General features: G+C 38.1%; 1 protein-coding gene across 1 annotated transcript in view; it reads right to left on the bottom strand.

Moving 5' to 3' along the window:
* The window catches only part of LOC139731379 (cytokine-like nuclear factor N-PAC), an 82,268-nt gene that overhangs the window by 612 nt on the left and 56,658 nt on the right, over positions 1-24,998 (bottom strand). Inside the window, exons 9-13 of the mRNA XM_071642269.1 lie at positions 9,337-9,447; positions 7,957-8,058; positions 6,518-6,680; positions 5,674-5,853; positions 2,248-2,372 (exon numbers count right to left, since the gene is read on the bottom strand). Coding sequence (XP_071498370.1) covers positions 2,248-2,372; positions 5,674-5,853; positions 6,518-6,680; positions 7,957-8,058; positions 9,337-9,447 — 681 coding nt within the window. The remainder of the gene's footprint in view (positions 1-2,247; positions 2,373-5,673; positions 5,854-6,517; positions 6,681-7,956; positions 8,059-9,336; positions 9,448-24,998) is intronic.

Here is a 24,998-nt window from a genome sequence, read left to right as displayed (position 1 = left end):
ACACTCTTTCACATGGACACATTTATGAAATAGGAGCCATTGAGGGGCACTCATGTATAAAGTCCAAGAAGTAGGGCTAAATCCTTAATCAGAATAGGGTGGTTCATAGTGCAAAAGCACAGAGGAAGAAGAGGAGGAAGAGGAAGAAAAAGAAGTTGAAGAAAGAAAGAAAGAAAGGAAAATAAAAAGAAGAACAGGAAGAGGAGGAGGCAGAGGAGGAGGAGGATATAGACTTGGACAAATATGATATCAGGATCATGCATTATTACTCTTTATACAACACCTCAGAATGATGTCGAATTGTGATTGGCCAAGAACATGTCACATGACATTCAATAGAAAATACCTATCAAACTCATTGAGAGTGACAGCCATACAATAGGCCCCTGGCATGGGCCTATAGCACGGCTCGAAGGTACTATAGCACGGCTTCGCGGGGGGCTACTAATGCATGGCCGCTCACAGAGTTCTGTGGCTCACACCCGTAGCAAAGCGCCAGCAAACTACATTGTACAGTGTACGTGTTGGCCGGCTGCGCTGCGCTGCCGGTAAGTCTCACAGACCAGGCGCGGCGGAGTACTGCAACGTTAACGTGTACGCGCAGTTACTTTACCTAGCTAGTTGCATGTATCGCGGCCTTGCGCCTGTAACACCTAGCGGTACTGCTGTGTTTTTACTTTGACTCTGATCTGCTACGTGGACCACAGTGATCCCAACATCAAGACTTCATTTCAAATTGAGAAACCGTAATTTGATTATTTTTCTGTGTTTTTATACAAAATCATTTTCGGAAATAGACAAAGTCTAGACCTACTACTAGATCTACCGACATCTCAGATCGACCTAACAGTCAGGCCTAACTCGATCTAACGTTAGCGTGGAATGGGTATAGACCCTGCGGAGTTCGTGATTCCTGTGACTGTGTGGTCGAATCATGACGAGTGTTTGAAAGCAGTACACAGGGTGGTTTACAATTCTCTGCCTAATTGTTACATTTATTTTTGGGCCTTCCTGAGTTGGCGGTCACTAATTTTGTATTGTGATTGTGGACAAGGTGTTGTATAAAACGAATAATTTATGATTTTGTTCGTGCATTGGGGCATGTAATACCGCACTCGGCGCGAGATTCGCCACTGGTCTATTCAACGCGGCGCTACGCGCCTTGTTGAATAGACCAGTGGCTCATCTCGCGCCTCGTGCGACATTCGTGCCCTATGCACTCACAACTCATAAATTATTCGTATACTGCTAGGCTATGTATACATAGCTGAAATGTTTCATGAAAAGTATCCATCATCAAGGTAGTACTGGGGGGCGTTTCATAAAGCTGTCTGTAAAGTTACGAACAACTTACGCGCGAGTGGTGATCAGTTCTTGTGCTGAATTATGGAAATTCTGATAAGTACAAAACATTCATAGTTATTCAACCAGAACCTCGACAAATGTGCACCTAGAAAATCCAAAAACTGCCCTTGCCCATCGATCCATACGACATGCCGGTCCTGACATCTGGAATTCTCTTTCTCATGAAGTGCGACGGTGCCAATCAAAGCATACTTTTAGAAGACTAGTAAAGAATACCCTTCTTTGCAAATATGTTTAAACAATACCATTTGCATGGTTCTTGCCTGCTGTCTTGCCCCAGGTTCACAGGTTTATTTTGTCATACGTACACTACGTACACAATAGCAGCGAGTCTTTCTATGTTAGTTGTTACCAGAATTGTCAATCTTGTATACCTTTAACTACCATGATGTAGAGTATCTCTCTCCTTATCTCTTCCTCTCACTTTTCTTTCTTTTTCTCTCCTTCTCTCATCTTCCCATCTATGAAGAAATTGAACGCGCATAATACATTTTTTTTAATGATGTTTATGCACATAATGTGTACGTTATCCGTACTCGACGTCCCAGTCAAGCTTTTCATAGCTTATGACGATCCAGACAAAATGTGTAATATGTTTCATGTACAAACTATGTGCATATTTGTGAATAATGTACGTATATGCATTTTGTGAATAATGTACGTATATGCATTTTGTGTATAAATCAAATCAAATCAAATCAAATCAAATCAAATCATAACTGATCACCAGTCGCTCGCAAGTTGTTCGTAACTTTACGAACAGCTTTATGAAACAGGGCACAGGTCTATGTATAAGGGCATTCATCATAATCAAGTGAATTCACAGCCAGGTGTGGTGGTATCGAAGAGGGGGGAGTCAGTGTTAGGGTGGGGCCATCTCACCTCGTTTACTGCTGCCGTGACGGGGAGGGGCTGGTCCACCTGTTCGGCCATGGAGAGGGCTAGCCTAAGGTCCTTCTGCTGGTACTTGAGTGGGAATGCCGGTGGGTACTTGTTGGCTAGGATAGCTGCATCGGGTGAAAACAGAAGCACTCTCTAAAGATGTCTGGAGGGCTGGACATTTTTTTTTTGTTTTTTGAATATATACTTCTACTGGTCATGCTGATGCATCTCATTGAGAATGCATCTTTTATCCTCCAGTATATCAAATGATGTTTTAAGCCTGCGTGCCTGCACAACCCTACAATACCATCTCACTGGAAATGGGAACCCTCCACGTAAGACCTGGAAGATGAATTATGTGTTAAAGGGACTGTACAGTACTGGTTGAAGTCTGGATTCATGTTTTGAACATTCCTAAGTGAGATAATGAGAAACCTCTTATGAAATATGAAAGAGCATGTAATTTTAACCCTATTCTAACGGGGGGGGGGGGGGGTCAAATTGACCCCCCCCCCTCGACGTTTCGCGCCACGATTCCGCAACGCGCAAAGATTTTGCCGCATCGTTTCATGACTTTTTTCATTGAAGTCTCCCGCATATTTTGAGACCAAATTTGTGACGTCCGGGTACACCATTCTAAAGTTATGCAATGTTTTGCATTTGCATGTCAACCCGAAAACCGCTCGAATTCATGATTTCGTGTGCAAATCCAATGCAAACTGTGTTTTTTTGTTTAATTGATATAAATTAGATTATTTCAACTTTTAACCATTGAAATAAATCAATTCTAATGTAGATAAGCTTGAAAAAGTGCCTCCAACAAATTTTGGCAAAAAAACAATAGAAAACAAAAGATTGAAAAAACAAAATCCATAAGAAATTAACAAAACAATAAAAAACAAAAGAAAATGATTTTGATTGCGCTATTTCTTTTACAAGAAAATTGTTTGATGTGTCTTGAGGACCTCTGACACAAAAATTTAATAATCCTTCAGTCTTTTTGATGGAGTTATAAGTGAAAATATGATTTAATGCATTAATTTGCATAATTAATCTATTGAAAAATATGAAATCAACATTTTTCTATTGTATGACCATGTAATCTTGTAGTTGACATCCGGACCTATGTTCAGGCAAAATTTTGCAGCGATCGCGCGATATCGGCGGCCGAGATCTGAAGGGGGGTAAAAACTTGGTCTCAAATAGCCCAGTAAGAATAGGGTTAAGAAGGATTCAACGTTTATTTGATGAAAATTGGTTTTCAAATGGCTGAGATATCCAAAAAAGTGATAATAATAAAAGGCGACAGGCCAAGCTTTCTATTAGGATCTCTTTGTTTCACCTTGTTTTGGGATATCTCAGCCATTTCAAAACCAATTTTCATCAAATAAACTTTTGATACCCCTTAGAATTGCATGCTCTTTGACATCTCAGAGAGTGGTTTCTGAATATCTCACAAAACGTTAAAAGCTCAATCCTCACCTCTACCAGAACTGTACACACACTTTAAATCTGGCCTATTAGAATGTATGCATTATCGCAATAAAGATACAGAAGCCTATCCACCATGGTAGAAGTGTGCTGGAAAAGCTGCACCCTGGAAATCATGCAAATTGCATGGGACATAACTCCTTTTTGCTCTTCACAAACATTTGATAGCATCACTGTGGTTCCACACGCAGTAACACAGGCTGTTTAGAATCAATATTTGAAGAGTTTGTTCGCAAAAACCGATAAGTCCATTTTTGAAGATTTTGAAGTACAGTCTCTGTCATAAAGTAGAAAATGATACCTTTTAAATGATATACTGGTCACAACATATTAAGGTAAATTTTTGAATTTATGGTCAAAAGAAGCAAAATTTTTCTTATTATTCTCCTTATTTTTCTTGACCTTTAATCGCAAATATCTCCATTTGGCAAATATGAACTTATCGGTTTTTGCAAACAAACTCTTCATATTGAATCTTGCCATGAAAACTGTTGTTAATCGTGGAGAAATCTATGAGCTCATTTTTATCTATTGTTTTCATTCTTAAATGTCATTTTCAGATTACATTTTTTTTAAACACCAAACTGGGAATATCATCACTGATCTGGTAATGGTCTATAAAGTAAAATCAAGGGTAAAGCACTGCAGCTATTGAATGAAATGCATTTCACTTTTTAATTACTATACATGACATGTAGCCCCATAATACAAAGAAAAATTACGATTGTAGTAAAAAAAATTAAAAAATCAACTTAATCACTTTCAAAATATGTTGCCTGCTTCGGCAAATGTATCGTGACATCATTTATGTTCTGTTGAGGCAATATAAATGATAATATAAATTTCTTTAGTGCCCATTTATGCAGGATAATCCTTGAGGTATTCACTAGGGTGAATATATTCTGAAACAGTACTAATATTTGCATGCATCATCGTGAGGCATGCAACATATGACATGCCATGCAGGGGGTGTTTCATAAAGCTGTTCTTAACCCTAACTTACCTGGGCTATTTAGCAAGCTTGAATTCCTGGGGGGGCCATTATGCCCCCCCCCCCCCCCCCCCCCTTCAGATCTCAGCCGTTGATCGCGCGTTCGCCGCAAAATTTTGCATGAACATAAAGCCGGATGTAATCTACAAAACTGTTAAGTTAAATTTTCACAAAATTTGCATTTTCTATTTTAAATCAATTAATTATGCAAATATATGCAAAAAACCTCATTTTCGTCTGTAATTGGCTTATAAAAGATTATGGAATGCTGATTTTTGGTGTAAATATTCCTAGTGACATTCCGAACATTTGTGCGTGAAAAAAAATTCAGTATCAAAATTAATTTCTTATGTTGTTTATTGTTTTATCAATTTTTTATGTATTTCTCTGTTTTTTCGAACTTTTGTTTTTGTTGTTCTTTTCAGCAGAATTTGTCATACACATCTTTAGAAGCATAATTATACTAAAATAAATTTATTTCAGCTATGAAAATTAAAAATATGAATCTTTATATGAATTAATTGAAAAAACACAATTTGTATTGACTTTGTACACAAAATCACGTTTTTGAGCAATTTTGGGGTTGATGAAAATTATTTGAAGGGGCGTGGCTTCAGAACGGTATGCCCGGGCGCGACAAATGTGGTCTCAAAAGTTGCGCGAGACTTGAAAGTAAAAAGTCAGCGAGCGGCGCGGTCAAAAAATTTTGCGCGGCGGAATGGAAGCAGAATTCGTCGAGGGGGGGCCATTATGCCCCCCCCCCAGGTAAGTTAGGGTTAAAGTTACGAACAACTTAGGAATGACTGGTGATCAGTTCTGATGTGCTAAACTTATTAGAATTTCAATAATTCAGGACAAGAACTGATCACCAATCATTCTTAAGTCGTTCATAACTTTAAGAACAGCTTTATGAAACACCCCCAGGTCTGGTGATGACCTCTCACCTTTGCCCTTGCCACTGATCAGCGGGTTGGCGATGGAGCCCAGGTTTAGGATGTCCAGGAGCGTACTCTGGCTGAGACCAGACTTGTCTGCCAACGCCATGCCCTCGGCGAAGCTACACATCACGCTGCCGATGATCATGTTGATGACCAGCTTCATCCTGGCCGCATTGCCCGTGTCCGCTGTGAAAAAAAAAAAAGGAAAATGAATACACGACTGTGACATGTTGTTTGGATGACCTTGATGGGGGTGAGGTAAGATTATGTTTGGGGCGGGGGGGGGGGGGGGGGAGTTTAATAAAATGGCATAAAACCTGAATTAAATGTCATAGATTTGGTTACCTTTCACAGCCACAATTTTTTTTTTCACATGTGGAGATAAGTTAATCCATTGAGGACAAGTCCTGAGTATACTCAGGTAGGTGTTGATGGGAAATGTGTGGTGTAGCAAAATCAGCCTGTCCTCACCGGGTTAACAGAAATAAAGCATGTACTACGAAATCATGTCCCTCTGTTTCTTTTTTTTTTTCTTCTTCTTCTTCTTTTTTTTTTTTTTTTTTTTGGGGGGGGGGCAGATTAAAACCCAGAACATGGCATGATACTGTTGCACACGACATGGAGGCATTGTATACATTCGCACTTTCTCTTGTTCTGCACAATGTGTATGTAAGCATGATAAATCTGGGATCCAAGTCATGAATTTGAGATGAAATTGTGAATTAAAAGAATTTTTTTTCCTTTTTAAAAAAAAACTTAACCCCTTCCCATATTCATTTCCAATGATTTGACGTGGTTAATGGGCTAGTTTTTCTCTCTTCTAACCATTTTTACAATTTTGTTGACTTACTGAGATAAAAGGACTTCTTGCCCATGGCTTGGAAACATGACTCGCACTCATCGTAGAGCTCCTTGTCTCCCGCGGCGACGATGATGAGGGAGCCCTCCATAGCCGGCTGGACGCTGCCGCAGACGGGGGCTTCCAGGAAACGACCGTTCCTCGCTTGAACGGCCTGCCATGCATCAAAGAAACGTTAAAAACTATAGGTATGCTTTGTCGCAATGACGACACATCCATGACTGTAGCCACAGGAAAAGAGTGTGCATTACAGTATCAGAAAGTAATAAAGGTAACTCGAATGATACTATGGATGGGATTGACTGTGAATAGATGCAATACCGGCAGCTGATGTGGGACACTCAAAATAACCTAGTTCTTGCCTAAATTTCTTGAGGAAATGGAATATTGACAGCCAACCATGTCTATGCTGAATCCTGGCTACCCAGTAAAGAGGTTGTTGTGGTATCTAAAGCTTTATTACACTTGTAACATATAATATGCATGCTCTGAATGTATTTGAAAGAATTAAGGTGTTTCACTGATCAACGTGTTACGAAATGTAATCTGGTGATGTAAGCACCTCACAGTCCCTTTGGGTGAAATCTTATATACAGACAGGCAGGAATAATGAGCTGCCACTTTAATGGGGCACACAGTATGCTCGTTTGGAAATGTCATGACATTTAAGAAACATGATGTTTGACCTTTTCGTTCACCCTGAAAAAATCCAAACATCAAGACTTGTTTGTTTTTTCGTCTTTTGCCAATACTACCTATGCGCATGTATGATTGGCTATCAAAGCAGTGTGCTGCATGATATTAAGGCTGTGACATAACCACTATCCCTGGCTAGCTGGCTATATTTTTTTATTGTTGTCAAATGGCTGTAGGGAGTCATATGAACACCTTAGATATGACAACAACCATGTACATTAGCGTATGCCTTCTTTACTTGATGTGAGGGGTTTGCACTGCAAATTACAATTGCATTATATCTGTCTTCATGCACGGGTAGACAAATTGAACTTTTGTGTTCATCATTGTTGTTGTTGTTATTTACTTTTAACCTACATTTCAAGTATTTTTTAACACAACATTGCCTAGCAACTTTCACTGAAATGTTCTCTTTATTTTCCAAGTGGATTTTTCACTCTCAGTGTGAATGGTCCTATGCATTCATGATGAGCATCGCACAGAGTTGGATCAACCGATTATTCACAGATTTGGGTTAATGCGTTTTTATGTTGAATTCTAATTTCATTGCTTATTTGCTAACATAAACCCATTCAGTAGCAATTAAAGTTTTCATTAGGAAAGATTTCGCAACATTCAAAAAATCTTTTGTAGTTTATCTTCAAGTCCTTGGATTCAGAGCTTGAAACATCTCAAAGTCCAGCTACAGTGCCATCATACATCCTTCTGCCCATTTTCCCATGTCTCCTTCTCACCTCTGCCACCCCCGTTACTGTCCCGATGTCAACTGTCGACATGTCAACAAAGGCCTTTCCATCGCTGATTCCGTCCAGCGCACCGTTCTCACCAAAGACAATCTGCAGAATTAAACACCACCAGCCGTCATCCATTTAAGTACAGAAGGAACGCATAATACAGTCTCCCAACAATGAAAAACTGATTAACATCTTCATCGAAAATGTTAATGTTTAAAAAATTTGCTTTGAACATGTCATGCAGAATATCAATTCTAAAAACAATCATATCACAACCACTGGACAATACTGTAAAAGTGGAAATTTTTGCAGTGTTGAAATTTCTGCGCATTTCACGCAACCAGAAACTAGCGCAAAAATAAATGCACGCAAATATTTGTGCTTGTCGTACGTTCCTGTAGTCGATGTCTTGATTCTGCAGAATTAAAAAAACATGAAACTCTTCTTGCCCGGCCGAGCGCAAAAAAAATTAGTCACACGAAAATATCCACTTTTACAGTACTGGAAAAAGATTGAAACTGCATTCACAAACTATCTCAAACCAAACCACAAATAAAGGGGGGGGGGGTGTGTCTTGAGGAGAAATAGGGATGTACAGTAAAAACATAAAACTTACTTGAATCATTTTAAAGGACAAGTCCACCTTTATATACATGTGGATTGAGTGAGTGCAGCAATATCAGCAGAACACACCAGTGAAAGTTTGGGGAAAATCGGACAATCCGTTCAAAAGTTATGAATCTTTAAAGCATCTGCGTAGTCACTTCTGGATGAGAAGACTACTACAGTAAATGATGTCATATGCGTACAACCATATAAAGAAAATAAAAAGAGAATTTCAAAAACTTTACTTTTTGAATAAGGTGCACATTTCTTCAACTTGAATACTGACATTATGTTAAGGGTAATATTATTCCCCCTGCCTTCTGAAAGAGAGAAGTCAAGTGTTCTTTTGTTATGCGAGAAAAGTGAAAATATGTTGAATTTTCTTTATTCTTTCTTTACATCGTTGTACTCATGTGACATAACAAGCTATAGTAGTCTTCTCATCCAGCCTTGAGAGAGCAGAAACTTCAAAAATTCATAACTTTTGAACGGATTGTCCAATTTTCCTCAAACTCTCAATGATGCGCTCTACTAATATTGCCGCATTCACTCAACCCACATGTCAATGAAGGTGAACTTGTCCTTTAATAAATGAACAGTGCCGGTTTTTTTTTCTCTTGCCATAAGGAACAACATGTCTTATGCATCGTGACAGACACATCCAACTATTGCAGTTACAAACACACTGCTCACTGTGAGATAATGTCACTTTTGTTGTCCTATCTATCTTTTTTTTTAAAGTCAATTCTCGACAAGATTGTTGCAATAACTGACCGCTCTGACCGCCTCCGAGTCTGAGACCATGGAGAATGTGATGTCGCACGAGGAAACGAGTTCGGACACGGTTTCCGCCTGGCTGGCTCCTGCCTTCACAAACTCTTCGCACTGAAAGATACAAGAGGGGAGAAGATAAACTTGTAATGAAATACATTTATTGGATCTCAGCTTGTGACCTGCATGTTTGCCCAGAAATTTATAAACTTATTAAAACCTAAAAACAAAATTCCCTTTTAATGTGTCCATATAGCATACACACATACCTTTGAGTGTGGTATATTTTTATCTGTGCATTTTGTATGCATATAATTAGATCTATACATATACCCAAATTTACACACCGGCACAGATATGCAAACATGAAAATGTATTCTTTAAAAAGAATATTTTTGGAAAGGTAAAATACATTTTGATAAGTTGAAGTACGATATACATCGTACAGATTCTCAAATTAATATAAATCCTATAAAATATCCATTGATGTATGCAGCACATGCAATTGGTCAGACAAAAAAAGAAATCAATTAATAAAGATACTGCTTTGATAATTTCATCATTCATAAAGTGAGAAAAAAGTGATTTCCATTTTTATGATAGCAGTGACAGTATATAGACAATCAGGACAAGGCTGCACTTGTGTACATTCTGCAGTACAAATATTCTGTCTGCTGCCCTCTCTTGCCAACAAATAGGAAGTTCCCACAGTGAAAAAGGGTGGTTCCTCATAAATATTCATGAGCTTGGCCATTCGCCGTGTACAGATCTGTGTACTGCACTACTAACGTCATCACCTACAAGCAATCTCTACATTAGATTTGATTTACTTTTTTTTTTAAATTATCAATTAACTTGTGCATGTAGAATTGTCACATAGTGACAATGAAGTTATGTGACTTTTTCCTTGTAAAACTGCATATTTCTTTAAATTTGGGATAGTTGTTCAGAAGCAACATTCTCAAGAAAAGAAAAGAAAAAAAAAAGGATGGGGAGATATTTTCCACAATCAACTTGCAAATTTTCAAGGTTTTTTCATGTTTGCTGATGTTTCAGTTTGTAGAATCCTCTGTAGAGAGATAAACCCAATAGTTTCTAAGAAAATACAATCACTGAAATATTGGCATTGTCAGTTTGTGCAGAAAATACTACAGCAATGTTTGAATCCATCAAGTGTCTGACAACTGACCTACCTCTTATTGATTCATGAGAAATACTGTAAAAATATTGCCAAGTGTATCTGTATGTATTTGTAGACTGTGGTAAAATTTTTGCCACAGTATACTTCAAAACAGAGCCACAAGCCTGCTCCCACATCAAAAGTCCAACACAGCAGTAGTTTCAGACAAACACCATGAAAAGTTTTGCCCAGCGAACAAACAACCAGCAGACTTACACATCCACTTCAGTTCAATTCTTTTTTCCCCCAATTTGTTGCTCTGTAGGTGTCTTGCCTCATTACCAGTATTCATCGTAATTGTTCAACAAGACATTACGTCAAACTATTGAATTCGCGCATAGACTTGCTTTTATTGCAACTGCAGGGCTCGACACTAACGGTGGCCCGGAGGCCCAGGGCCACCAAAAACGCGCGTCGGGCCACCAAAATGTCGGATAATTGCCTTTACTTTTGTAGATGGACAGCGGTAACAATCGGCTCCGTAAGATGCTAAAATAAATGTCAGATGTTTGCTTTTTATTTTGGAAATGAATAACGGTAATATTCGACTCCGTATGATACTAAAATAAGTATCGGATGTTTGATTTTGCGTTCGGAAATGAATAAGGATAACATTCGGCTCCAGAAGATGATGAAATAAATGTGGAATGCTAGCTTTGATGTTCGGAAATGAATACTAATAACATTCAACTCCGTACGATGAGAAAATAAATGCCGGATGTTTGCTTTTTATTTTGGAAATGAATAACGGTAATATTCGGCTCCGTATGATACTAAAATAAGTGTCGGATGTTTGATTTTACGTTCGGAAATGAATAAGGATAACATTTGGCTCCAAAAGATGCTGAAATAAATGTGGAATGTTAGCTTTGACATTCGGAAATGAATACTAATAATATTCAACTCCGTACAATGAGAAAATAAATGCTGGATGTTTGCTTTTACGTTGGAAAGTAATTAACAACAACATTCAGCTCCAGAAGATGCTAAAGTAAGTGTCGAATGATCCCTTTGACGTTCAGAAATGAATAAACATGATATTCAACTCCATATAGATAGTAAAATAAATACCGGATGTTCACGTTCAGGTGAATGATAAGAATAATGTCTCATGTTTGCTTTTATGTTCGAATGTATATAGCAACAACATTCAGCTCCGGAAGATGCTAAAATAGATGTTGGATATTAATTTTGCTCTGACGTTCAGAAATGAACAACAATAATATTCAACTCCATATAGATAGTAAAATAAATACCGGATGTTCACGTTCAGGTTTGAAGTAAATAGCAATAACAGATCAGCTGCGGGAGATGCTAGAATAAATGTCGAATGATCGCTTGCCCTTTGACGTTCGGAAATGAATAACAATGATATTCAACCCCGAATGATAGTTAAATAAATACTTTTACTTTTGAAACTAAATAGCAATAACATTCGGCTAAGGAAGATGCTAAAATAAATGTCAGATGATTGCTTTTACGTTAGGAAGTGAATAGCAGTAATATTCTGCTCCATGCCATGCTAAAATGAATGTCGGATATTTGCTATTACATTTCGAAATGAATAACAGTAACTTTCAGCTGCGTTTGATGGTAAAATACTTAATGTCTGATGTCTGCCTTGACATTCAAAAATGAAAAACAGTAAAATTCGGCTCCGTACAATGCTAAATTGACAGATAATTCATTTCACTTTCGGAAGGGAACAGCAGTAACATTTGGCTCCGTACGATAATAAAACAAATGTTGGATGTTTGCTTATTTAATTTTAAAATGAATAACGGTAATATTCTGCTCCATACGATGCTAAAATGAATAACAGATTATTGCTTTTACATTTGGAAATGATTAACGGTATCAATCGGCTCAGTTAGATGCTAAAATGAAATGGGGATGTTTGCTTTCACGTTCAGAAATGAATAAGGATAACATTCAGCTCCGTAAGATGCTAAAATGAATGTCAGTTCTTTGCTTTTACATTTGAAAAAAAAAAAATTGATAGTAACAATCGGCTCCGTACGGTGTTAAAATACTAGTAAATGTTGGATAATTGCTTTTACAATCAGAAATGAATAACGGTAACTTCCAGCTCTTTATAATGCCAAAACAGATGTCGGATGTTCACAAATGTCTGCAAATGCTCCCACTCTATCGTTTCAAACGTAAGTTTTGACCACCTAAATAGGCATCAACTTTTATAATAATCTATAAGCCTATTTGCTAAATCTTAGAACTCAGAATAACAATGAGATAATTGAATTTTCTCTTCATTTATTTTAGACATGGGTACATGTATCACTTTAGTAATACTTAATATTTCATTTTCTATGTTCAGTAGGACCGATTTAGTATTTCTTATGTTTTTCTTGATTTTTTTCGGGCTTCCAGATTTTACTTTTGGGCCACCAAAAAGAAAAGTTAGTGTCGAGCCCTGAACTGATTGACAAAACTGCCCTTTATTGACGTAAATGAGCACCAATTATTCAGTGTTTTAGTGGTAGCCATGATAAAAAACATTGCGTTAAATATAACTTCCAAAATTAGCACAAGGCATCCCAACACTCACCACACTGGTAAAATTATAACTGTCTAGGTCACTTTTGAAATATCAGTCCCCTACAATACTACTGCAGTAATGACTTGTACACGAATGTCTTAAACCAAGAAGTTGTATGTGAATGTTTAGAGTTTGTCAATTAACTTGTTCAAAGGAAAACCACTCAGAGGATATCATCTTCAAAGATAAAGGAAAGTCACTGGTCACCACAAACACACATACACCTGTCGGTAAGTAAGATCGAACAATGGTGCAGATTTCAAAATGAAGTTGTTTCACATAAACTGCTGTAAAGCATGTCAAAATAGCTGTGCAAACAAAATGGCAGTAAAATCCCTTCTGGAGAATTCATGTGTGTATATATTTTCAGAAAGATATACTTCTTCTTCAAATAACGAACCTCTGGGGTTCTTAGATGCTCTCTGGTGCAATCTGAGCATTTCTGAGGGCTCTTCTTCCCTCAAATCTAATCCAGAGAAATGAATTTGTAGCAAAAATAAAGAAGTCCTAGTGCCGTAAACTCCGTAGTTTTGCTTCGTTCAGCTGACTCGATCGACTCACCACACTCTCTCAGCGCTGTAGCTATAGCGAGAGCGCAGCATGATCCATGCACCGCACATATAGTACATCGCCTAGAAACACCACACATTTGATCGCGATCGCACGTGCTGGTATACTAACGCTTTCCAGACAATAATGTGGTCGTATTCTAGAAAAAAAAAAGAGGAATTTGTAGCAAAAATAAAGAAGTCCTAGTGCCGTAAAATCCGTAGTTTTGCTTCGTTCAGCTGACTCAATCGACTCACCACACCGTCTCAGCGCTGTACAGATGTAGCTATAGCGAGAGCGCAGTATTCATGCACTGCGACCGCACATCATTACATCGCATAGAAACACCACACACTGTTCGATCGCTATCATCGCACGTGTTGCATGTCCCAGCTAGCAGCAGCAACATCGCGCTAGTTTTGCATGACAGTCGTTTTGTGATATTTTCATGCCCAAGTATATGCGAAACATACTACGGAAATCATGAAAGTGAATGTCCCGTAAGTTTAAATGATCAAATTTTTTTTTGTTTTTCTTTCTTTCTTTCTTTGTTTCTTTCTCGTGTTTTCCGGCTTTCCCACACAGACATAAATAATATCACGAAGCCGGAAATTGGACACCAAAATATGAAAAAGCCGGAATTTCGGCTATTGCCGGAAAACTGGCATCCCTGATATACATAAGGATTGAGAGAATGCAGCAATATTAGTAGAACACATCAGTGAAAGTTTGAGGAAAATTGGACAATCCGTTCAAAAGTTGCGAATATTTTAAGTATCTGCGCAGTCACTGCTGGAAGAGAAGACTACTAAAGTGTATGATGTCACATGCGTACAGCTACATAAGGAAAATAAAAAGAGAATTTCACAAAACTTTACTTTTTGAATAAAGTGCACAGTTCTTCGACTTGCTACTAACGTATGTTAAGGGTAATATTATTCCCCCTGCCTTCTGAAAGAGAGAAGTCGAGTGTTCTTTTGTTATGCTAGAAAAATGGAAATATGTTGAATTTTCTTTATTCTTTCTTAATATCGTTGTACTCATGTGACATCACAAGCTATAGTAGTCTTTTCATCCACCCGTGACTGAGCAGAAACATCAAAAATTCATAACTTTTTAATGGATTGTCCGATTTTGCTCAAACTCGCACTGATGTGTTCTACTAATATTGCTGCATTCACTCAACCCACATGTCTATGAAGGTGAACTTGTCCTTTAACAGATACCATGTCAACATAGCAGGAAGACATTAATATGTATGTGTTCGATATGTTCAGAGATGAATGTTGCTCATTTACATAACCGCAAAATCAAGCATGTTTGGTTGCAGAAGTTTTAATCCCACTCTATCACATGTGCACATGTTGTTACATACTCAATGAAAATGTTTCCAATCCAATCTTGAAATCATAAGGCTGTGTGCCTTCCACTGGGAATATTAATGACATGAATACTTAATTATCTCACATGATCTGAGGGGAAAGTTAGAACATCTTTCTCAGTAAGGGCAGGAAAAACTGAATTGCAATTAACAAAACTTGGAAAGAAATAATGAAATGATTAAGCATCCTCCACTAAATTTGCCAAAAAAAGAATATATATATATATATATATATATATATATATATATATATATAACTTATTTTTTTTAGATTTATTTATTTACTTATTATTATTATTTATTAATTATCATTATTATTTTTTTTTTTGGGGGGGGGGGGTGTCAGTGTGGAGTACTTCAAGCAAAGAATTAAAGTAAGCATGCCCAATTGTTGTAAGGATCTATTCACAGTTCCCAGCAGCAAACGATATTTCAAACTCTCGTGTAGTCAATCCGGTGGAACGCCACTCTGCAAAGACCCCATCACAGACAAGTCGTCGAAAAGGAATTGGGAAAAATGCCTGTGGTTGTCTAGTGGTGAGAAATCAAAGAACAGCTTTACTAGTCTGTGCACCTGCTAAATCACTAGACAGTAACTAAGAAAAAAATCCTTCTTTGGAAGGACTCAGATAAACTAATCACACTCCAGTAACTCCGCTTCTCAATTTGAAATGGAATTTGAATAGGAGAGACAAAGGTAGAGACCATTAATTGCCATGTTGGCTATAAATAGCATGGCATGACCTTATTATAACAGAATCAAAAGTGTAATGAGGAAAAAAAAAATAACTAGATTATGCATCTTCATATCATATGATATATTTTCACATCAGAAATTTCCTGCTTCGAAATTCACACGCACAAAATGAGACCAGTTGTCACTTGTCAGAGGCAGGTGAAATTCAAAACCAAAATGAAAAGAGTTTGTTTTCAGTTTCATGTACAGCTTCATCTGACGCTGTACACGGTATATTTGCCATATAATAATAATGTGACCGTGCACCTCAAAACGAACATAAAGTCGCACACACTGATTTTGCGTGAGGACTGAAATTAAGTGAAATGGGTCAACCTAGCCGAACTTGACTTTTTCATATTTTCTGAAAGAGCGGGTCTTCTTTTACATTATGCTAAAATTTGGGATCATAAAACGGGCAGGAAAGTGTGTTTTTTAAGCAGTTTATCTCGAACATTTCTGGTAGAATAGTGTGATTAGGTGTGTCTTTAGAATCCTTTTTTCATTTCTGAAAAACCTTGTCCACACTCTCCACTTTCAACTCTAATAACTTTTGAAAGGATAGTGCTACTGCTTTGAAAGTTGGCATTAATTATGGACAGAATGTGTTAATGAGGCATGCTCAATTTCAGTTTAATCTGATAATTCCTTCATTGTTGTTACTCTGGTGGTTTACTTCCTGTTTTTTGTCCCATTCATCTCACAGCCAGCACTGTTTGGTAAAGATTAAGCGCTTGAATAGACACTGTACTTCAGAGCCTCTTTTCTCAGTTCACACTTTTCCTGAGTTTGTGCTTTCTTTCCAATATTTAGATAAGTTAGGAGAGTCCATTTGATTTGAGTTATACATCATTTTAAAGCTTAAAGTCTGCTCTTTCAGAATATGGTCTTAACTAAAAATTCATGTCTGGCGACTTTTTGTTTGTTTTGGGGTGCAGAGTCACATATTTGCATTGGTTTTAAATTTTGCCAGTCAACTAATCTTGGAAAAATATCAACAATACAATGTGCAATGTGGACTTTTTTGCCAAAGCAAAAAAATTCATTGACTTTGCTACCTGACATGAATAAATTTACCTCTCATCCCAGCAAAACGGTTCTTGGTTGGGAATCGAACCACTTGTGAAACTGTCTCATAAGTCCAGACTAGCAAAATATTATGAGGTATACATGTACCACATCAAAATCCATAATGATGTCACCCCATACATGTTGGGATTCATCATCTTTCTATCAAAACTAATTGTAGAAGTCTATTGGTAGGAAGAGTGGCAGTATAATCCTTAAATTCTAAGCATTGGGATGCATGAAGAGAATGTGTGTAAAAGTGTCAGTCACCTCAGATCAGTATAAATACAGTGGAACCTCTCGTATCCGGACATGTCGGGACCGGGGCTCATCCGGATAAGGGATTTGGCCGGATACGGGAGACTCAATGCTTTATACATGTACATACACATGTACTGATGTAAGCCCATTGTAGTACCACATGTTGTAATGTGTATACTGCAACCTTTTCATTGTTACACTCAGTAACAGACCCCAAAATAGAGGTTCGTGTTTGCAAGAATGAAATCATTTTCTTTTATAAATTCTTGGGATGATTTACCTAAATAATTATCACGAAGTATATCAAGTAGATCTTGAAAATAAACAGTACGAGTCGACAAAACTACGCTTCAAAATTTTGAGTGTTCAATACCATTCGTTGCTCAGCCAATGACTCGAAACAATGCATGTCTATCTAGTCATATCGGCGGCTGTGTATGGACCTATATGTGGCAATGCGATATGAGAGGACTCGAGCGCATAATCTGTCCATGTTCTTGCGATGATTTGGGGATGTTTGGGGATGTTAAAATGTCTGAAGGTAAGCAATTTGGAAGGAAATTTGATGTTAAGTATGTTAATCATGTTGGAAGTAATATGTAATTCATGTGTGTTTGTGTAGGAGTTCTCAAGGAGTTGGGAATCCCCTTTCCTCCCGTAATTATTTTGAAAAAAAATCACGGCGAGATTGCGTCCGTATAATAGAGAGATCCGGATAAAGGGAGGCCGGATAAGAGAGGTTCAACTGTAATGTTTAATAATCGATGCGTGCGCCGGTAAGCAGGAAGTCGGCATACAGTAGTTATGCCAAAGACTCAGGAGTAAAAAGAGAATATATATATGAGCACTGCAAATATGAACAATTTCCACACCATGAGAGAATGATGGAGATAAACATTCACTGCAAAAGTATTCAGATCTCTGGAAAGCAAACTGGACTTACTCTAGGTTATGGGTGGTTACAAATCGAGGCCATCAGAGTAAAAAGAAGAAGACTACTGTATTCTTCGCTTTGGAACTAGAAGGCATTATCTCCATTGGCTCTACTTGGTGCTTACCCCACTCCCTTTTGGTTCTGATCTTATATCATGAAGGCATCTGACAGCAAATTTAGTGCAGAATATTATATAGCTGCCACTACTTTTCAATCGAGTCAATTCGGGGGAAGGACTTTGTCATGATTCAAGAACTGTCCAGTCTAAAATAGGTCAGAAATTTACACTGGCAGGTGGCATATGACAGTTGGGGCTTTAGGCTGGACTACTCAATATAACTCCTTTACGAAGCTAATGCTGATATCTCTTTGCACACATACTTTCTATTTAAAAGCATACTTTTTCCCACATTTTCCATGTGCGTGGTTTGTTGTAACTCGACTGAGATTTCTTCCAGGCAAAGAAAATAAAACATTTTCCATTTCACACTTATTTGATGAAAAGTGTGTCTTGTGCAGCAAACGTTTCATCCTGTTAAAGGTGTGTAGATTATGGGCCATGGACACACTGCTATGTTATTGCTCCATCAAACATGAGTTCATGTTTACGTTAGTCCAAACTACATGTAAACACTAATAGCTGTATATAACACATCTATTCCCCCAGTTGGTGCATATTGCTATCCAGACATGACTTTTACTGGTTAGTGGTTCATGAGTAATAAGAAGTGATGTAAGTTTTACTATACACGATGAAGAATCGGATACAGACAGCCATGACAGTTTCTTTCTAAAGAAATGAAGACTGATATTTGCACGTCACACACACACATACCTCAACAAACTCCTGCGAGCACATTTCGTCCGCCATCTCGTGGGGATACTGTCCGGCCGAGGCGGACTTTGAGTAAATCAGAGACAAAACACAATCTGAATACCGAACTAACCTTCTGTACACTGTCAGTCACTACTGACAGGAAAAGTTCACCTTCATATACATAAGGATTGAGTTAATGCAGCTATATTAGTAGAACATATCAGAGAAAGTTGATGAGGAAAAATCGGACAAATCTGTGCCTACAGGTTCAAATAGGACTATGTGCAGCTTGAACTCTGAGTTCATTGATCCTTTCTGTCAAAAGATCAAAAAATATCCTTCAAAAATCAAAAAAAAATTCCCAGATCACTTAAAAAAAAAAAAAAAAAAAAAAATCAACTGTCCCTGTGAATTACCAACTTTTTCCTGCAAGTTTCATTTAAATCTGTTCACAACTTTTTGAATTATTTTGCAGACAGACAAAACAAACCAACAACGATGAAACTTAACCTCCTCCCTTGACAGAGGTAAAAAGATAAATTACCTTACGACTATTAGGAATCAAGATCAAATATACCGAAACCAGTCTCATCTTGTCTCTTGCATGTGATCTATATATGGCTTTCACTTAGTACAGTGAGTAACAGAAAGTAGTAAGTAGGCCTAACACACAGAGTCTGTGGAGCCAAAGACCTTATGCTTCTAGCTGAGCAGCAGCCAGCTTTCCATTGGCACATTCCCAAACACTCTAATTATTTCATATCAAGGTCTATCTAGTGCATATATCCTTCCAGGGTACTGATATGGATTGTGCCTGATACAGCCAAGCACCACAAACTATACATGCAAACTTCGGAAAGATTAATTCAGGTGAATCAATACATACAAATTGTGTAATCCATCCACTAACTGATGAGTGAATTTCCTTTCACTCTAAGTTTCAGGATGCCTTTTTCTTTTATCTTTTTTTTATTAATAAATGTCCAATCACAAACACTTTGAAGTTATGCAGTTAACACAATCATCTCAATGTAACAATCTATGGTTGCTTATTTGTTTGTTTGTTCTTTCATACAGTTTCCATTTTTTATTTTTGCAAGCCTTTCCTCTGTATAGATTATTCCTCCACTATCTGCACAAATTTACAGTCATGCTGATTGCCATTTCTTCAGCACATAGTGGCTGATGTAGAGAAAAGTATGCATCCTGTATTGGCTAGAAAGCTTGTGGCAAAGTATGACACTGAAAAGTGAGTATATTTGGTGCACATTTCATATTTTGGTGATTCAAAAGTGGCCACGAATGAGTACCCCCTAATTCCTGAAATCACATCGCTTTGAGGAAGTGAAGGAGATACCACACAAGTGCCGGCTGAGTGTGGGCAGGCAGATATCCCCTAACGCCACCGAGACTACTACCATGGAACGGCATGGCACGAAGAAAACACTCTTCAAGGATGGTATTGAAAGCCTCTCTCTGCTGGGGGCCAATAATCGGCTGAGACCAGCCAGCCACGGAGATTCACTCTCATCTCCCGGACAAAAAAAACCTCAAGTCTTGGTGACATGCAGTGTTAGGATGTTTGGGGGGGGGGGGGGAACTGGTACAAAACCACCACTGAAGTGTGGTAATGTGGTCACATAGCCTTCTTGCACTAAGTTGCAGCCAGTCCAAGCAATAAGGGTATAATTGTCATCCTCTACCCATACACAACTGGACACTAAAGGGCTTTTTACACTTGTGTTTCTTAACCCCGGACTTTCTCTGACCCAGGACTATCGTTAGTCCCGTACCAATTTTTTCAGCTTTTTACACTCGCCAATTAGTCCCGTACTATCTCTTGTCCGGGGCTAAGGAGAAAACTGACCTTTTTACACTCGTATTTCTTAGCCCCGGACTTTCCAAACCACATGAATATTCATAATTACGCTGTGTACTGTACACGTACACGCACGCACCGGCAGCACTTGATTACCTCGTTTCTGATTGGTCAGTGAGGGTCGGACTTCGTCTCCGTCGCTTAGCCCAGGATTATTTTTTCGTTCTGTTTACACTCACTTGCTTGGCACCGCAATTGCGGTGCTAACCCCTGCTATTTTGCAGGGCCAGATAGTACCGTACTATCGGTGGGGCTAGCCCACTTTGGCAAAAACGAGTGTAAACAGAAAGTGGGCTAAGGATAGTCCCGTACCAACGGTGGGGCTAAGGCCCCCCCTTAGCCCCACCGTTGGTCCGGGGCTAAGCAAAAATTTACAAGTGTAAAAAGCCCTTAACTTTTCTCACTGGTAGCCCACTCTGGCCCATATACATGTATGTACTCTTTAAATAAGGAAATTTTGATGGCCCGAAAAAGAAACGTAGTGGCCCCCAAATGAAAGAAATATATGATAATTCCTTTTGAATTTTAGATGCCTAATTGGGCCACTATTAAGGAAATTTGGAGGCCCAACATTAATTTTTAGTGGTCCCGGGCCACCAGGTCACTGCTAATGTTGAGCTCTGCCAGTATCATCAATTCAAAAGTTTGTTGGGACTAGAGGAAGTATTGCAAGTAGAAAAAGACACAGATGGTCTTTTGCCTACAGAAAAAAAAGGCAAGAAAACATTAAAAGCACATATTGGCCCTACATGTTGTTTATGTGACAAATGAAGTGAGACATACAAGATCTTCAAAACATTTTATAAAGTTAGAGAGTGAAAGCTCGTAGCATTTTCAGTACAATGTAACTATTGTGAAGTAGCTAAAAGAAGTGCATATCAATTAACTGTCAATTGTAAATAGAGGGCATTGTCATAGAAGCAAAGACTTACTGAAAAAGTGACTGTGTCATATTTTACTGTAAGTATCATAACCCAAACCCATCGGGAGATAAGAGAGTGGTGTCTATTTTGTGTGGTCTATTTTGTCAAACAGGCACATCAGCCTCAATTACAAACATTTGAGGATACATGATGCCCATTTATCTACAGCAAAATGACACTGGCTATCACACAAGGAAAAGAAGGTGGATAAGAAATACATTAGCTGGCTAGACATAACAAGCAGGATTAGAAAAGCACTCTGAGAGTGCAGGCCTCCACCAGGCAGCTCATTTCCACCCATACACGTATGCTGAAAAGCGCCCAATTTCCCAACATAGAAGACTTTTGTTTACATCATCAGCTTAGCTTTAAGCAAACCTCTTATATGCACAGCTTAACTCCTGAGTTTATTTGATCCTATCTGCCAAAAGATAAAAATCCTTCAAAAATCCATAAAAATTCCCGGATCAGTACCAAAATTTAATCATCTGTTCCTTGTGTCATTTTCAACTTTTCCTGCAAGTTTCATTCAAATCTGTTCACAATTTTTTTAGTTATTTTGCTAACAGACAAACAGACAGACAAACAAACAAACAAACAATGAAAAACATGACCTCCTTCCTCAGCGGAGGTAAAAATGGCATCAAGTATTGCAATACGGCACAGGGTAAACCAAGAAAAACAATTCACAGAAACAACTTTAAACGGAAGGAAAAAATAAGCCATTGTAAGCTTGAATTGAAAACTACTCAGAGTAATTAGAATATGATAAAAAATACAGTTAAATGTTAAGCGGTAGATCTGCTTTATCATATTAATTAAATCAGCCAGGATATGGTACTGAATTCAGAGAAGAAGGGTATAAGAGACCAATCATTTCAAATGCAAATATTTTATCATTGCTACTAATATGATATTAGTAGTAGTCATGCTGTTACCATTTTATAATTTTATCAATATCATTATAAATAATACCATCAAAATAATTACCATTAATACAATAGTAGCAATACCTCCATTGCCACTACCATCATTGTCATAGATACTAACAGAGAGAAAATCTAAATATTTTGTACATCTACCGAAGTCATGGTTCTCAGGAAAATTTGATGCAATGCAATTGACAAAAAAAAAATACAAAAGCTTAGCTTAAATAAAAATCATGTTGAACATTTCAATACACATAATACTATCATAGCAAATGATGAAATATTACAGTACTCGCGAAATTTCAGGGAGGGCTATTGACAACTTTTCCACATCAAGCTGACTTTCAAATTCACTAGCAACAAACTTTTTAAAGTTTTTCAGTGAGTGTCATCATCATCATCATATTCTCTTTTTTTTCCTTCTTTCTGATTTTTTTTTTCAATGCAAAACTTTTCTTTTGTAGCAATCATGGACATATCATTCAGCACACAAATACTGTACCTGGCTCCACTTTGCTTATCTTACACAAATCATACCTACGTCAATCATACATAATGACCACAAATATATACCACATCCTGATTCTGGTCACCATTAAAAAGTAAAACACACACAGACACACACACACATAAGCAAACAACACTACCAAGCATCGCGCATATTCATTTTACACTGGAAATCTATTCCGGACCCCATGACCTCTGACAAACAAAGTGGTAGTGGATGTAAGGAACCAAACAAAATTATATAGATTTTTGCCATATCCCTTTTCTGTGACGAAAGCTTATAAATCAACTAATTTCATTTCCAGTTCACATAAAAAAAAATGAAATACATGAGACACTATTATATTTTTCTAATATAGCTTTTTGTCATTTCCCTTTTCTGTGAAGAAAGCTAATAAATTAACTAATTTCCCTTCCAGTTCACATAAAAATGAAATATATGAGACACTATTATCAACAGACAGTCAATGTCGCCAACACTTGAGCAATCGACCCATTACATCAGGAACCACTCTCTTAAATCCTTATTTCTAGTATCCTTCCCATGAACAATGAATTTGATGGATGCATAATATGCTCATATGGACAGACTTTTACATTTTGCTTTCTAGCATCACTGCTTATGAAATTTACAAAAACAAGAAAAAGATATGACCCTTATATTTATTTATATAAGACTCAATTTAAAATGCGACACATTTTTAAATGCCATCTCCACAGCCTTCTTGAAATTATTCATGCTCCATTACCCAAAGCCACTGCTCGCCCACACTCCCTTCTTTTGAGTTTTTGTTTCTCCCTGATCCCCTGAACAGAAAAAAAAAGAAGTGCGGCCAATGAAATTTGTTTTCTCCATTCACTGCAACACACACACACACACACACACACACACACACACACACACACACACACACACACACATACAATATGCAAAGAAAACAGCATCACACAATAGCGCTCATAATGACGTGAGATGAGCGTCATTCATTGTCCCACCTCACCACTGACCCACTGGTGTGTGCAAGCAAGCAACAGACTGGTAAAAAAGTCCCTAATTATGCATGCAAATTACACAGCGCCCATTCTACCTGGTTGTAGAGTATAGTGTGTGTGTGTGTGTGTGGTGCATGTGTGTGTGTGTGTGTGTGTGTTTGTGAATGAAAGCATTTCAGTGTGCGCACTGATACAAGGACCCCCGTGGTAGTGGTGATATCGCCAACTATACCTCCACTGCCAGTGGTAGGAACCTGGTGTAGCCATGCACGCACAGTCTGAGTGTGTGTGTGTGTGTGTGTGTGTGTGTGTGTGTGTGTGTTTAGATTGGGCTGAGTGCAAAGCGTCCATGCATTAGGGAAAGGCAATGCCTGGTACGGAGATTTTCTAAAGCCACTTGCTGTTATGTGCTGCTCTCCTTTTATCGCGTGCCCACTGACACCCAGAGACATTCAGTATCCACATGCAGCGCGAGAGTATGACCATTTTCTGGCGTCTCTGTCAGTGGCATGATATTCTGATGCCTGTGACGGGTCAAAATTCTTGGATTTAACGTTGAACTCTACATCAGGATGCATGCCCTGGCCTGAAACCACGACATATGATGACATCGATGTCCCTGTGTGCCTCAAGACCAACTCCTCAGTGGACAATTATACCTCGGGCCACCACGTATCATGCCTACGCATTCCAAACTAACGAGTAATTGCTGCAAACTGCAGAATTTGGCAGTTGCATTTCTGCATATTATGGCGTGGAGTGAGCACTGTAAGTATATATGGTATATTGCCTAACTTACTAATCAATGTTCTGTTTCCAACACTACGCAATGATCAACATTTCCAGTGAGCACGGTAGTGATACTGATCACATTTTCTCTCCCCCGCCAAAAAAAAAGAAGAGGGCAACCATAAACAATAAGGTTTCGAACATTTGAAATGTAATTCTCTA

The sequence above is a fragment of the Diadema antillarum genome, unplaced genomic scaffold, assembly GCF_040938485.1.
Source record: "Diadema antillarum isolate AM-2024a unplaced genomic scaffold, OU_Dant_1.0 seq00000368_RagTag, whole genome shotgun sequence".
NCBI lineage: Eukaryota > Metazoa > Echinodermata > Echinoidea > Diadematoida > Diadematidae > Diadema > Diadema antillarum.
This window is presented reverse-complemented; position numbering and strand designations above follow the sequence as displayed.